Source organism: Clytia hemisphaerica, unplaced genomic scaffold (genome assembly GCF_902728285.1).
Source record: "Clytia hemisphaerica strain Z4C2 unplaced genomic scaffold, Clytia hemisphaerica genome assembly, whole genome shotgun sequence".
Taxonomy (NCBI): Eukaryota; Metazoa; Cnidaria; class Hydrozoa; order Leptothecata; family Clytiidae; genus Clytia; species Clytia hemisphaerica.
The window spans coordinates 16,500-32,393 of record NW_027104338.1 but is presented as its reverse complement, the minus strand read 5'-3'; the positions used below and the strand labels follow the sequence as shown (position 1 = coordinate 32,393).

Genomic DNA, 15,894 nt, shown 5'->3' with positions numbered 1-15,894 from the left:
ATAAAACAGCTAGTTACTACAGTGAGTTAGAAAAAAATCATCCATCATGAGTTCAAAACAATAATCTTTTGAAAAAGACTTATGTGGTTAGTCGCTGCTTGTTGAACTTGAAGACGTTGTGTCTATCAATAGTACAGTATTTCACATTTTAGTAAAACATTATAAAAGGCACAATTTAATTGATCTATCTCATTTTTCTAAAGAAAGCCACGTCAAGGGTAACCTGAGATCAGATTGTGATTTTTTCTGCATACCACGCTGAAACTCTAAAGGGATGGGTGAAAACAGAACAATCTGACGAATATTTAAGGACTGAGCTCGTCTACTTGGAATGACAACAAAGCTGCGTGATTGTGTTTGAAAATAGGGTGCCTTATCAGGAAAATTTAGTTTTTAACTTTCCGGTGCACAACATGATTCTTGTTATAGAATTTTCTGTTGGAGGGCTATTTTCCTCAGATGGTTAATTTTCAAGTGCCTTCAGAGTTCGACCTTGCGCGTAAGAAAATTATTTTCTAATTGATGTGGCGGTAAATCAAAACCACGTTGCATTTTGCCTAAAATGGAAAGTGAAAGCGACTTAGTTCGATCGAATGTTTATGTTTATGATTGACGTTTTGGAGATTATTTGTATGCTAGCAAGTTTTGAGGTCTTTGAAACACATTAAGGTGGGAATTTTTTGTTTGCTAGTCAGTTTTGAGGTCTGTGACATACATTAAGGTGGGAATTTGCTTGTCCAAACTGCTACATCTCAGCCTAAATTTCATGTTACTCAATTTTTGAATTTATCTGATCAAGCGGGCCACCTTATCCGGGGGGGGCACTTATTGCTTTTTGGTAGACTGGATGGCGTTGATAAAGAGGCCTGGTGTAATTTGGCAGAGTCCATTTCTTTGGGTTTGCTTGTGGTGGTAGCAAATACATGTCACTAGATCCAGTTCCCTTTTGAGCGAAACGAACATAAAATAAATACCAATAGACAAATTTTTTCCAATTTTTTTAGGCATTTTGATATTTTTATTATAGTTTCATAAACTTTGTTTGGGTTTTAAAACATATTATATCATTCTTATAATTTTTAAAAACAAAAGTGAAAAAAATCAACATGGCAACATCCTCTAAGTCTACTTCACTAGAATGGACGCCATCAAAATCATCAGAAAGCAAAATTCAATCAAAAGTAGACTCTAGTCAACTTAGTGACAGTCAACTGCAACAGTAAATGATTCATTATTAATCACCTACAATATTAATTACCTTTTAGGAATTAACAAGATAATTAGATAATTACTGTGTTGTAAATATCTGCTCTCCAACACAAATTTTTGGGCTCCTCTTGTCTACGCTACTGTTAACTTATAATGGTGATAACGAAAACGGTGCTAGTTCCGAAATTCGACTGAGTTTTTGCTAAACACCGTATTTCCGGACGAGAGAATCGTTTATCGGACCTAGTTTTTGAGGCTGCGCCACAGTAGCGTAGTAGCGTAGACAAGAGGAGCGCAAACTTTGTGTTTGAGAGCAGATTTTTACAACGCAGTAATTATTTATATAATAAACCTTGAAAAACCTTGAAATATACCTTGAAAACGGGCCTGGCCGAAACATGTTGGAAATTTCTAGCATCTAATGGTATTTTTGTCTCGATCCTCCGTCCGATAAATTATTTATATAATAATATAGGTGTCTGAAGTCTTTCTCTACGCCAGCGGTTTTAGATTTCCGTAAATCTTTTTCTTTGGGGGATATATTTCAGTTTGCATCAACATTTTTAGCCTAAACGCAGATGATATTGGCAATTCTCCCCCCCCACTGATTAGTGTCTATGACTTTTATAGGTTTAAAGAAAAGGCTGCAAAAAACTTACGCATTCCTCCACATTGAATTTTGAGTGATCCATCATCTTTCTAAAATTGTGGTATTTTAAAGCGCCTCACGGAAATATATTTTGATGGTCGGAAATATCCAAAACTCTGAAAATTTGAAAATTTGGCTTCCACAACACCCAACACCACCTTTGCTACCATCTTTGTTTACATTTTTTTGCTGATGAAGTATTTTTAAAAGCGCAAGATCTTACCGACCATTAAATTTTCAAATTTTTAGAGTTTTGGATATTTCCCGCCGTCAAATAATATTTTCGACCATCAAATGATATTTCCGACCATTACGTTATAATATTTCCGACCATTTAAGATATTTCCGCCCGTCTACGGAAAAAAAATTGCGTCTACGCTACTGCTTTATATAGTGAGTCAAATGTAATTTAAAATCTCTTTAGAAAGAAACAAAAACAATTCAAAATGGCGGTAAAGAAAACAGAAAACGAAATCAGTCAACAGATCACTGAGAATAATATACAATTCATCCAATCAGAAGTGATTGATCTTCATGGTGTCACCAAGACCTTGGTAACTAGCTCCAAATATTTTTTACGTCAACTAAGGAACAATGGTGGTTGGCTTCATATAACATCAGCTATTATGGGGATATCTATGGATTCTGAACCACTCGACGGAACAGGTAATTTCCCAGATGATTAAAAACGTTCATAACAACTATAAAACGTTAGTTGAACATTAAAATGATACTCTCCGTATCCTAAAATGTTTACTGTCAACGAGCGCCTCAAAATTTAAGATCTTTTCAAAAACATTGCTAAAAACTCTTGAGATTGAAAGTCGATTGACATTTAGTCAATACATGCAATTGCCTTGTTCGGATTAAATGAAATATCGAATTTGTAAGCGGTGTAACAAGTAAGAATTATAGTCGTTCGGCAGTTCAATCGTTTTACACTCAGTATTGTTCGATAATCAATCGAATGAATTATCGAACAAATATGGGACCTCCTTGTATGCAACCAAGTGCTCATGAAGAGCCCTACCTTCAATTCACGCAATCATGCAATTTTTTTCCCGAATTCACGCATTCACGCAATGTATTTTCGCAATTCACGTAATTTTTGTTTACGCAAAGCTTTTCAATTCACGCATTCAAGCAATTTTTTTTAATTTTCACGCATTCACGCAAGTGAAAAAGCCCATTCACGCATTCACGCAAACCACTTGATTCAAATCTCCCTAAACTTTTAAAATATCGTTTTCAGGAATCGCTATGGAGATTGATAACCAGAACGTAGACTTCAAGCCTGATCTACAATCATTCTGCATTTTACCATGGCTTGAAGAAACCTCCGCCCCAACCGCCAGTATAATGTGTGACTTGGAATTAAAAGGGCGTGATTTAGAGTATTGGCGTGTATGTTGCAGACAACAATGCAAAGCACAGATTCAAAATTTGACGGCAACGGGCTATTCATTGTTTAGTGCTTTTGAGTATGAATTTTACCTAGTTGAAAAGGGTACATTTAAACCAATCTTTGATGTCACTAACATTTACTCAGATGTCTTTGTTGATGAGATTAGACCTTTCGTTTACGAAACTATGAAAACATTAGATGACATGGGGATCACTACTGAGATGTTTACACCCGAATTTGCACCAGGTCAACTAGAGTTGACACTATCACCTGACTTTGGTGTTAAGAGCGTGGATAACGCGATGAGGTATAAGAAAGTTGTGAAAGCAATGGCAAAGAAACATGGAATGGAGGCTTTATTTCTGTCTAAGCCTTACCCAGATGAATCTGGTTCATCGAATCATTTCAATCATTCCCTTTGGCATACAACAGAGAAAACAAACGCGTTTTCCGACCCTGATAAGCCATATAAACTATCTGCCATTTGTATGAATTGGATAGGTGGGCTTCAAGAGCATTCTAAAGCTTTAGCTTCCTTGTTTTGGGCAAATATGAATTGTTTTGAGAGATGCAAACCAGGGACTTTTGCACCAACTAATAATTCATGGGGTTTCGATAATCGTACAATCTGTTATCGGGTGAAAAATGATTCACCCTCTGTAACCTATGTTGAGAATCGAATCCCAGGTGCTGGTAGTAACCCGTATCTGGTCACCGCTGGATGTCTCATTGCTGGTATGGATGGTATCAAACGTAATCTCAAACCTAAATCTGAGCCGTTTGTAGGAAATCTCTATGAAGTTGATGTATTACCAGAAGGTATTGAAAGCTTGCCAAAAAGTTTTGAAGAATCTTTGAAATGTTTACAAGAAGACGAAGTTCTTTCCAAGGAACTCGGTGATGTCTTCATAAAAGCTTTTTCAGCTCTCCGAAATGACGAAATCAAGAAATGCAATGAAAATTTTGAAAATGATGAACAAAGATTTGAGTATTATAGAAAACTTTATGGAAAATTTTTGTGATCTTTTTTATTGACATATTTTGTTTAGACGATTAGAAGTATTAAATAGGTATTTATCAATATAGTTTGGACCAGTAACAATTTAAATCATAGTGCAGGGGTAAATGCATTGAGTTTCAAGCCCGAAGGGCTATAGGCGAAACTTTAACCCATCTCAGGCAAGAGAAATTGAAACCACTTATTTCCCATCCAAAAAGCGCATAGAACGCGCCGTAATAATGACGACGGACTGTATCTAGCGGTTCCTTTGTTTTTGGAGGACTAAATTATTTGAAATTTAGCGATAAATTTTAGTTTCAATCCGGCGTTTGTTTAAAAACTACGTGCGGGCGTTCTAGATGGGAAATAAGTGGTTTCATTTCCCATCTAGGAGTCTCGCCTCTAGCCCTTCGGGCTTGAAACTCAATGCAATGGGTAAATACACACACAAATCTACAAATAGGGGGATATTAATTTTCTAGAAACGTTTTGAGAAATGCAACACAGCAGTTTGTCCGGTAAAATTGAATAGAAATTCTTAAGCCCACATTTGACTAAAAAACGAATACGGGTAATTAACTTAGCGATTCAATCATAAGCATTTCTGTTTCGATCTTTTCCGGACGCACTGGAAATCGATTAAAATTTCTAACTTTTTATGTACTTTTAGAATTTCGGCGAATATATCTTGTCTTATATGCTATATGATGTGATTTTAGAGGATAGTTTTTTATTATAGGATTTTATTTTTCTCGGGGATTTTTGTGTTATGCAAGCTTTTGAATCTTTAAACTGGAACTGACAGATAGCTTGTTTTCATTTTGTAAACATAGGTTCCTATCAAAACCAGCGTGTGATTGTCGGAAGTACATTTCGAACAGTTTCTTTTTTGATGTCTACAATATATAGAAATAAAAATTTCATGAGGTTATTTTCACATTGAAAAAAAAATTGAAAATCAAAAATTGAACTTTTTGCATTTATCAGGATTTGGAGTATAATATTTTGATCTATAAACTTTAAGATACATAGTCAAGTTATAACTAAAGGGCTTAGCTATGCGCCTTAGAGAAATATTTGTACTAACTTGTTTGATATTTTCATTTGGGTTTGCAATAGCAGAAGATAAAGTATTTCAAAGGTATGTATTCATATGATTATCGTCTTTCTTGTAACACATCTAAAAAGCAAAGGGTCTTAAACTACTTCTTATGACTGGGAATATAGAAAGTTTTCGTCAGTAAAAGATGAAATTTGGAAATAACCATGCCTCTCAGTTTCTTAAAATGGAAAAATTGAAATGGAAGATCTCTTCTTGTTCTATTGCTTACTTTTGTTTATAGATTTAAAAATTAAAAGGGATTCTACTTTCGTCAAAGCTGTGATTAAAACCAATAATGTAATATGAAATAAAGGATATTTCAGCAGGGATGAAGTTTTTTAATACACCCCTGTGTCACAGACCCGCTGGGACCCCAGTTTCACTGAAAAATTTGGCCAAATTTTCGTCCCCGGTGGACAAAAGACCCTACAATTTCAGCCTCACTGGGAAATCGACTTTGATTTCACCCGCATTCGAAATTCAATGCAAAAAAGTGCTGTCCAAAACCATCCCCACTGAATATGTTTAAAGCCGTGAACAATAGAACTTCTATCCCCCATTGGGATTTCAATAGAAAAAGTTCCACCGGGGCTGTGAGACAGGGGTGTTTTAATCCCTCCTTTCTAGTTGATTGGGAGTTCTCACTGGTGACAAAAGTTATCTTTGGAAGGTAGGCTGTTATAAGGAGACCATCATGTTTTGGCTTCACTGGAAAAAAATTCATCCCCGGTGGTAGAAATACCCTAAAATTTCAGCCCTACTGGGAAATTAACTTTGATTTCATCCCCAATCAAAGTTCAATTGCAGAACTTGCACTCAGAAACCATCCCCATTGGAAGTTTTGGGCTCGAAACAATAAAATTTCTATCCCCATTGGGATTTCGATAGAAACTTTTATCCTATCAACTGAGGGAAAATTTCCACCGGGGCTGACTGACAGGATATAGTGAGCACGACATTCAAATTTATGATTCACTTTCACTTTCAATTCCAGAGCAAAGAAGGATGACGAAGCTCTGAGTGATGTCTTTAGTTCTATTGGTGATAATTATGGCAAACATTTGAGACCAAACTATATGCGTAAGTTTATCTTGATGTTGGTTTATAGCCAGCGATAGAGAAGAACATCTTTAAACTTTCTGAAAATCAAGTCTAGAAGTAACCAAGAGTGAAAGTTAATTCAAGAGATCTTCAAGTTTCATTAGACTTTATTTGAAAAATTTGAATGGCTAGAGGTTAATACAATCATTGGATTTCTGAAGCTTCTTAAAAAAATCGTTCGGACGGGAATTTTATACACGATACGCATCAAAATAAATTCTGGGAATTTTATTGATCTATAGACTATTATCAGTACAGTGAAAAGATAAAAAAAGAAATTAGTGTGATTGCCCCTCTTTGGAGTCGTCCTCATTATTAACCCTGTACAACATCGTTCCCATCGTATCCTTTCATCGATTGCGTCGTTTTTTATACCCTCTCATGCAGATAATAACATTCTAAAAAAAAACTTAAGTTAGTTAGTTAAATTAAAATATTTAGTCTGTATCCTCAAGAAACTTTATATCTTTCTTATCCTCATTTATCTTTTCAGAAAAACCAACAAAAATCGCACTTGATATCACAATTGATTCTATAGGAGAAATCAATTCAATCAGAAAGGTTAATTCCCATTTTTTACTTTTTTTCAGCCGATCTAGCTCTCTGTTTCTAAACATTTTCAGTAAAATCAATTAGTAAGATCCTTGATCATTGATCCTTACAAAGGGTCACAAAAACTTCTATTTGGTTATAAAACCAAAGCAAGGAAATTGCCCTTAGGTAATCACGTTTTTAACAAGTCACAAAAAATGATGAAACTAGCTCTTGGTGTATGTTAAATTTTGAATATTTTCCATACACAATAAATTGCAGTCGAGATTATAGAATTTCACGCAACTTATCGTTACGATGTTCAGCCAAAAATTCTATACTAAAAATTCGTTTCAACAACAACATTTTCCATACAAAGCACACCACATTTTTTACTCAAATTTTTCAATTTCCACAGACAGTCAAGATTACCATTTACCTTCGCCAGCGTTGGAAGGATTACAGATACACTCACAATTTGACCACTAAAATGACACCGAACCTTGCAACACACGGCCATCCAGCAAATTATATTTGGGTCCCAGACACCACTCTGATTAACATGAAAGGAGCAAAACGTCATACAAAGAATGATAAACTCGATATTTTTCCCGATGGCACAATATTTTGGGCCACAATGTGAGTATAAAATTGCTGAGAAAGACAAACTAAAATCTATTTGCTTTAAAGCGTACATTCTTTTTCTTATCATGTGGAAACCAATCACAAGGGATGATCTGACATGGTTTTCCGCATGGTAACAAGAAAGCGAATGGGCTTTAATTTGTTCTTGGAGTTATTTGCCGTTCTTTTAGTACAATGGAGTTTCAAAAACACACGGGGAGAACAAATTTGTTTGAGTTGAGTTGAGTTAAGGAAATTTGTTAATTTACTAAGACATTGTTAACTGAAGGGACGAAAAAAGTCTGTTCGAGTTAAGGAAGACATTCGAGTTGTATAAAGGTTCGAGTTAAAAAGACTCTGCTGTATATTTCTACCGTAGTAAATACAGGATTCGTAAAATTAACCCACTCTATCATTGCTTTTATTTCGTTTGATACACAGGTTGACAATGGAAATCAAATGCGATATGAAGTTTCACGATTTTCCAATCGATACGCAAACTTGTATTTTTGGATTCGAAAGCTGTAAGTATTTCATTATAAAGTATCTATGCTTTCCTTTTGGTAATTCATGATATTCATGACTTAATGGTTTAGTACGGTGTTTGTTATTTTAATTATTGGTTTTTAATGCTCAAATTAGAATTTGACCAGTCAAAACCGGCAAATGCTGAAGATTTCTAACGAATAGCTAAGGGGAATTTCAGCAAGAAATTCGATGGTTTTTGTGCTGATCCAGTTCTTGCTTAGATTGTTCTTCTCCAACTCTATAATTTGATTTTTCCTCAAGTTTATCAGGCTAGGATGGCTTCCCAAAATATTTCATACGCTCCCTTATTCGATAAAAACCAGAAACTCCTTAGAAATCGAATCAAATATAACCTCGTAATACACCTTTTCGACCGTAGCCGCCAATTGCCGCGCGGGCATTCTTATCCTACTAAAACCGTCCCAGTCCTTTTTTCGCACCTAAAGACAATAGAAAAATGTGTCAAAAAAAAGACTGGGATGGTTTTAGTGTGATAAAGCGGGCAAAAAAATGCCCGCGCAGCGATTGGCGGTGTATCTACATTGTTTTTTATAGATAGCTACAATGCTGATCACGTGGTCTACGAATGGCACGGAACACGGATACATTTTGTCAGTACCGATGTGGAGCAGTTTCTTTTAAAGAATTATAGTTCAAGTACCACTATTGAGCTGTACGAAGCAGGTATGGTTAAGCTTTTTTTAAAGGTTTTATTGTCTGAAATGGTGTGATATTATCTCCTATCATTTGCTTGCACAGCACTTTGAAAAAGCATGCACGATGAAACATTTTTGATTAATTGTCAGGCAAATGATATACTGTACAAGTTTTAACCCTTTACTCGCAAAGGAATCAGAAAATCCCAGCGTTGTAATCAAGAACTACTTTTTCCATATTTCCAGGGCGATTCTCAACTTTGAAAGTCTACATGTCATTTGAACGTCAGCTACCAGTGACCATCCTGCAAATTTTCTTCCCGGCTGTTTTGGTGGTTTGTGTGTCATGGGTCACCCTGTGGATGCATAAAAGATCTCCATCTGCTAGAATTGGTTTGTTCTTGTTCTTAAAAGCATATTCTTAGTACTCTCGCGTACCTAATAGCTGGGGGAGGGGTTGGAATAAAAATTTCCTGGGTGGAAAATTTTTGAAAAGGAGGCTAATACAGCAGAATTAGGACAAAAGAGGGAACTTTCAAAAACATTTTCCGAAAGATTAATAAGCGGGGGGGGGTTGAAATAAGAATTTCCTGGGTGGAAAATTTTCGAAAAATTAATTAGCGGGGGGGGGGCACGGCTATTAGGTACCCGAGAGTAGATTGCACAGATTCAATTGATTTTAATATAGGGGATGCGTATCGTGTATAAAATTACCGTCTGAGAGTTACCCCAAATTTAGGGTAGCCTGTTTCAATTTTCTTATAAAGTTTTCAGAAATGCAATGATTTTGAAATTTAAAGATCTTTCAAGACATATATAACTTACTAATCAAATTTCTAAAACTTAAAGATACAAAGACCTTCGGACGGGAAATTTATACACGATCACGTCACTATATAATAACATGTCAGAAAGGATACGTGCAGCCTATATTCTTAGGGAATGTAAATGTTAGAGAGTGTTGTAATATGGTTTATATAAAGTAATAGGATACTGTATGGGAGCAGAATTATGAAGGTTATCACATCTTTTTTTATAAGAACCAGTAAACATTAGTTCAGGCTGGACTGTTCTAAATTTTTTGAGATTTTTAGAGTTAAATGCTCTTACGATGTTCTTGTAAATTATAGTGGAGACAATTAATATCTGGTCATTTTCTAGGCCTTGGTACGACCACTCTACTAACCCTCACTATGATTTGGTTATCAGCTAATAAGAAGATACCAAAAGTCAGTTATGTCAAAGCCATCGATATTTATTTCATGATTTCGTTTTGTTTCATCTTGGGCGTACTTTTCGAGTATGTTCTTGTAACCAATATCAATTTTGCCGAATGGAAAGTGGAGCACGAAGAGCGAGATTTGAAACGCAAGCGACGAAAGAAAAGATCGGATATTACAGATAGTGCGACCAGTGCTCTAATGGAAATGAAGGTCAGTAAAAAGTAGGTCCGAAACGAAAAGGAGTCTCATGATTAAGATCAACGTATGAGTTTCTCGAGAATTTTATCGTTGTACCCTTAGAGTCCGTGTGTATTAGTTTGTGTTTTCAATAAAGAATTCTTTGCTTCCTGAACTGTAAAGAAAAATAGGATTTCACTTGTATTGGATTAAAAGAGATCATAACATCTTTCCATGGATGCTGTGGTTGCTATTTTTGAGTCACCCTCTTCTTCAGACTGGATAATTCAATCTCGTTATCGTTGATGAAAGATCATAGTATTTGAAGCCACATATTTTCTACATAAGTTTTGAGGGCCGCTTAGATTCGAACACAAACACTAGATTGAAAGTAACATATTCCCATTTTGAAATATTCAATGCAAAAGTAAAGAAAATCTTAAAATTGTCAAATGTAGCGCAAATTTTAAGGCATAGGAATCATCTCCAACCTTGGTATATGACTCACTGAGCTCGATACAGTTTTAGTTTAAACTTATTGTTCTTCAATTATTTGAGCTTCTTTTGTTTTACTTTCCCGTGATTCATCGCAGCTCGCCAGGAAGTTCAAAAGGCTTGCCATTAAGCCCATCAAAACATAAAAATTGATTGAATTCACCACATACAATAACGGGTATTCTGGATTTTCTTTGACTGTATCAGCTTCATAGAATTTCTCATAATCCATGTTGTAATCACCAAACCCGATAGTTGAGAAGGTCACAAAGTTAAAGTAGATCAGTGATAGCCAATCAGTGACTGGTTCTCCATTAGCGTCAATCACAAAAGGCACAATAGTTAAACTTTGAAATGAAAATGAAGCTATGAAAATTAGAATTTGAGCAATGAAAATTTTGCGTTTGTACCGTGTGATTTTTTGACGTTTTAACAATCGATTCTCAATGAAAATGATGAGAAGCTGTATAAAGGATAGAACGATATTCGAAGCGTGATATAAAGCCATAGTTGTTATTGGAATACCAATAAGGGCGTAAAGCATTGTGACGATTTTGCCGGGCGCTGATTGGCAAACCATGTGTCCATAACCTGTCAATAAAAAGAAAGAATTTTATCCTAGCCTCACTTACCCTGAGTATCAGAGGTTAAGTTTTCAAAGAATATATTAACCTCTGAAGACAAATAATAGAAACTTTATCGCGCATGTGTCAATCTAATCACTGTAGAAAAAATCAAAGATGAAGAGCAAATATTACCATATTAATGTCTAGCAGACTGTATTAGTATGCAGTTTACTATTTACGAATTCCCCAGAAACCTCCAAGTGTAGTTGAAATGAGTTTATTTCGAAAGAAATCTTTTACATGATCCCCAAATGTATAACAGTAATTACTAAACTTTTAATTATGGAAATGTCACTTTAATTGAATCGAAATAATAGACAGACTTTATGTTATGATTCTCTATCACTGACTCTTTTTACAAAGCATTGATGACTTTTTGTAAGTTGTGTTTTCAACGACAGGAATAAAAATATCGACTACGACGCTCATCCAAGATCTTGGATGGTCGTCATGGTTACTTTTGTCTTCGCTGATTGCGCGATGAATAGAATCTCGATTCGTCGGCACAGCGTAAATATATGATTTTGAGCTGTGCTTTTCACGGTAAGCCTCACTCTCATTGAATTCCACACACTTAACTCCAATACCTTCCTAAATTATGATAACAGTATATAGAGTCTCTTTAACTCGAACCTTAATAACTCAAATGTCTCCTTAACGAATGTCTTCTTAACTCGCACTCTAGTTTCTTCACTTAACAATACTTTATAAACCTTACTCTATAACTCGACATTTCCTTTTAACTCGAACAAATTTGTGTTCCATGTGCGTGTTAGTTATCGATACTCAACTGTAGTAAGTATCATTACACCCCCTTCTCAAAGACCCGGTAGGATTTTTTCAGCCAGTGAGGATAAAAATAACGGCTGAAACTCGATGGGGATTGATATTCCCTTACTTTTTATGGCTGGGGATTTCAATTCTTTTGTTTTCAAGTCAGAAAATTCAGCGGGGATGGGAGAAATAGCATAATATTTGGCATTGAGGATTGATTTATTCTGTTATTTGATTATTTTCAGTGGGGACAAAAATAGGAGGATAATTTTCCACTGGGGACGATATTTTGGAAAGGGGTTCCAGTGGGTCTGTGAGAAGGGAGTGTATCATCACCATTGACAACATAATTCTAAATGACCATCATCAAAATGATCATCAACGAATGTCCACTTTGTAACAATTTATTCATCCGACATATTCTTAAGAACTTGTTTCTAAGTTGACTGCTGAGACAGAGGTGTAATATGGAACATGAATCTTGGTCAAATCGGAAGATTAAGATATTCAAATTCAAATTCAAAAACTCTCAAAGAAGAACTTTAGATTATTACCTATAGTGAAGCAGATACTCATAGTGTAAGACCACCAAGATGAAATATCTTTCACATTCAAGCTACACTTTTTTCTATCTTCAACCACTTTCGGTGACGATGCTTGGCAAAATTGAGATGTCAGATTTCCAAGTTTTTCTCTCAGCCTGTCAGCTTCAGGTTCGACTATAGAAAGGTTTGTTGGCGTTTGGTTGTGGCTATTGATCGTGTCGCTCAGATTTTGCACAGTCGAGTTTAAAATTTCATTTTTTATTTGTATGCACAGTTCCGCATGATTATGGTCCATTACTGTTGATGTTTGGTGGTCATTGCGGACAAGTTGTGGGTCATAACATTGTTCAATATACCAGAAAATAAAGCCTCCTCCGAAGACTACAGCCATGTTGACGAGTATTGAGATACAATATTTGTAGATGCTTCTCTTAAGGTCCTTTTTGATCGAAACCCGTTTCTCTTGGATATTGTTAAGAATCATTTTGGAAAGCAAAATAATAAATCACGTGACTGTATCTAATCATAAAGCAAATTTACAATGTTTTGATCATTTTTGCGCATGAATGGTACTGCTTAACGAAATCTTGGATCTAGTATTTAAACCACACAAAACTGTACAATATTTAAACTAGTCAATGTCACCAAAGCTCCATGGATTGCTAAATTTCAACTGATTTAATAATGTTCGACAAAAATCTCGACTTTTATATATCGCAGTAAACAAAACTTTATCCGATTAAAATTATTTTGAATGTCTTGATAGATTTTGATTCACACAAATTTTATTCTTTAAAAAGAAAAACATATTCACAATTTAATATATTATCAAATGAAATCCAATTTTTTGAATCACGCAAACAAAAATAATGAAAAACTTCCAACTGCGAGAAAAGAGATTCAAACAAATGATTGTCTAGATTTTCACGTTATATTATTAATATTCAATCCTCATGATCTGCCATACCTGTGAAAAATCTTAATTGAGGAAATAGACAAAAAGCCGGCCCTGCTAAGCCTCTGCAGTGAGCACAGATTTCAGCAAAATACTCCCTAAGTAAACAATTTACCATCCATATGTGAATACAGGCCCGGTGGGAGAAGGGAGACTGGGGTGACTTCAGCCTCCCCTTTTTGGAACAAATTAGACTTTTTCGCCTCAAATTCCTAGCAAATTTTATTTCATTTTGAGCCTTCAGACTTCCCACTTTAACGGTCGTTCCGCCGGGACTGGATTATTGCTACTATCAAGAGAATCAAAGCTGCGAGACCAAATATCATATTGAACTGGCCCAGCAGGCACACAACGTTGTTTCAACGTTTATTTAACGTTCACAACGTCTATATAACGTTAGATAAACGTCGAAACAACGTTGTGTACCAGCTGGGGCATCAGGTTATTCAGGAAATTCTCCCTTACTCTCAAGTTCTATTTTACTTAAATATATAATTCATTTCAGTAGTGCTATTTCGATTGGATTCCAAATAGCAGAAAGATCATCTTTTGATTTGCTATGGTTACTGAGCTGTATTTTGACCCATAATTTTTCTATTTTAGCTGTTAAAAGAGCAATCATTGGAAATCGCTCGAAAAAGCAGTATTTTCGGTCTTCGAAACGACGGGCGCCACCGACGAATCAAAAAAGCCAACGACATTCTCCGAGAAAAAACGACTTATCAAGAAATGCTTGATGAAGGTTTCGATCTTGAACCCGAACTTGAAAAATCGGACTCAGAATCGGAATGTTCAGATGATGATGCTGTTGGAACGAAAAATTCCATTTTCTTGGATAAGCGAGTTATCTCGATGTTTTTGAACACGAGACCATCAACACTGGATATCATTTGTAGATTCATGTTTCCATTTTGTTATCTGTGTTTCGCATTTTACTGGTGGTTGTATTACATGTCAAAAAGAGCAAATCATGAAACATCGTGGTGTGCAGACTTAGAGAACACGTGCACAGATGACTCCATCTTTTTGATTGATTGTCAAAATCATTTCGGAGACGTACACGATTAAAAAACAGATTTTGGGGAAGAGAGGTGAAGATTGCATCAATCACATTAAACATCTTTTATAAGCAATTCCAATTTTGGGTTAGGGGTTGGTTAGCATTCTAGCTCGTTTTCTGAAAAATCTGCTTTGACCACCCCTGATATTATACTATAATTTATGCTTATTGTTTGTCATGGTTAGATTATAAAGCTTTTACTTTACGAGATAGTGAAAATAAATTTTCTAATTTCTGGACTCGAGCCTAATTAGCAACCTGGTTGCTTTAAAAAATGCGTAGAAATCATTCCTCACAAGGATATTCCAAGAACTAAGCCTTCCCAAGAGCTCGTTCAATTACCGTTTAAAAAAGCAAGAAATTTGGAGTAGGTCTATTTGAGGCGCCGCACGCATTAAAGCGATATAATTTATATTTTTCTTCAAAAAGTGAATTTATCTCGTCCGGAAAAGATTAAGGTTTTGTCTTATATTATTTATTCTCTTGTGGACCAATTATTGTTTTGGCGAGCCAACTAGGACAAAGTGAAACTGTTTATATATACTTATTCTTTTATTTTATTTGTTGTATACTTAATAATTATTTGATGGAGGAATTTTAACAAAAGTAGTGGATAGAATAGCGGATTGTCTGTAAAATTGATGAACAATTCACGTTAGAAATTCTAAGAAACAAAGAGCCGGTCAATTTTGCTGACCATATTTTATATTATATTTGACCTATAAAAAATATTACTAATACAAAGAAAGAATTGAAATATTCAAGGAGATAGTAGATAATCAAAATTTCAAATTATTATAAAAGGATCCAGGGAAAAATATTCATTTCACAAAATTATTTAAAAAAAGTAAATTGAACTGAACATTAATGTAGAATTCGAAAAAAAGCTAAAACTCTTAAATTTAATTCGTTCTGTTTTGTTCGATTTTCCCAGTTTTTGTTCTGTTCATAGTGCCCCTTTGTGGAAACAATTCTTCAGCTGCCTAAAAGCTTTAGAATTTTTCGGAGCATGCCACTCAAAATATGTTGTTATTATTTTTATTATCATTGTTATTATTAAAAAAAAGATTACAGACGAAATTTACAGATTTAAGACTTTAAGATTACAGAAAAAAAGGATTTACCTTCACTTTTTATAACTGATACCACAACAAAATTAAAATCAAATTAAAATTCACTTCCTAAAAGCTAAAATATTACAAACAATAAGAAAAGATACGAAAAAGGATACCGA

At 35.0% G+C, this 15,894-nt stretch overlaps 3 protein-coding genes across 3 annotated transcripts; 2 read left to right on the top strand and 1 right to left on the bottom strand.

Moving 5' to 3' along the window:
- Positions 1-2,283: 2,283 nt before the first annotated feature.
- On the top strand, positions 2,284-4,818 carry LOC136817820 (glutamate--isopropylamine ligase-like). Its single transcript, XM_067074140.1, has 2 exons — positions 2,284-2,524; positions 3,111-4,818. Exons 1-2 carry the CDS (start codon positions 2,305-2,307, stop codon positions 4,283-4,285), a joined length of 1,395 nt encoding a protein of 464 aa, XP_066930241.1. The 5' UTR covers positions 2,284-2,304; the 3' UTR covers positions 4,286-4,818.
- Positions 4,819-5,046: 228 nt separating this feature from the next.
- Positions 5,047-15,053, top strand: LOC136817848 (gamma-aminobutyric acid receptor subunit delta-like). The gene is made up of 9 exons (XM_067074182.1): positions 5,047-5,404; positions 6,360-6,445; positions 6,960-7,027; positions 7,416-7,636; positions 8,063-8,145; positions 8,705-8,833; positions 9,052-9,198; positions 9,967-10,238; positions 14,204-15,053. Exons 1-9 carry the CDS (start codon positions 5,322-5,324, stop codon positions 14,666-14,668), a joined length of 1,554 nt encoding a protein of 517 aa, XP_066930283.1. The 5' UTR covers positions 5,047-5,321; the 3' UTR covers positions 14,669-15,053.
- On the bottom strand, positions 10,537-13,254 carry LOC136817849 (potassium channel subfamily K member 1-like). The gene is made up of 2 exons (XM_067074183.1): positions 12,655-13,254; positions 10,537-11,291 (listed from the first exon to the last, which is right to left on the bottom strand). Exons 1-2 carry the CDS (start codon positions 13,127-13,129, stop codon positions 10,741-10,743), a joined length of 1,026 nt encoding a protein of 341 aa, XP_066930284.1. The 5' UTR covers positions 13,130-13,254; the 3' UTR covers positions 10,537-10,740.
- Positions 15,054-15,894: the final 841 nt, after the last annotated feature.

What these genes read in the sequence shown, in the direction of transcription:
- LOC136817820 (XM_067074140.1), top strand. Translation starts at nt 2,305, where the DNA reads ATGGCGGTAAAGAAAACAGAAAACGAAATCAGTCAACAGATCACTGAG. An exon ending in TGAACCACTCGACGGAACAG is followed by an intron (nt 2,525 to 3,110) that starts GTAATTTCCCAG and finishes TATCGTTTTCAG; the next exon opens with GAATCGCTATGGAGATTGAT.
- LOC136817848 (XM_067074182.1), top strand. Translation starts at nt 5,322, where the DNA reads ATGCGCCTTAGAGAAATATTTGTACTAACTTGTTTGATATTTTCATTT. An exon ending in TTTGAGACCAAACTATATGC is followed by an intron (nt 6,446 to 6,959) that starts GTAAGTTTATCT and finishes TTATCTTTTCAG; the next exon opens with AAAAACCAACAAAAATCGCA. An exon ending in GTGCTCTAATGGAAATGAAG is followed by an intron (nt 10,239 to 14,203) that starts GTCAGTAAAAAG and finishes TTTCTATTTTAG; the next exon opens with CTGTTAAAAGAGCAATCATT.
- LOC136817849 (XM_067074183.1), bottom strand. Translation starts at nt 13,129, where the DNA reads ATGATTCTTAACAATATCCAAGAGAAACGGGTTTCGATCAAAAAGGAC. An exon ending in GAGTATCTGCTTCACTATAG is followed by an intron (nt 11,292 to 12,654) that starts GTAATAATCTAA and finishes TTTTATTGACAG; the next exon opens with GTTATGGACACATGGTTTGC.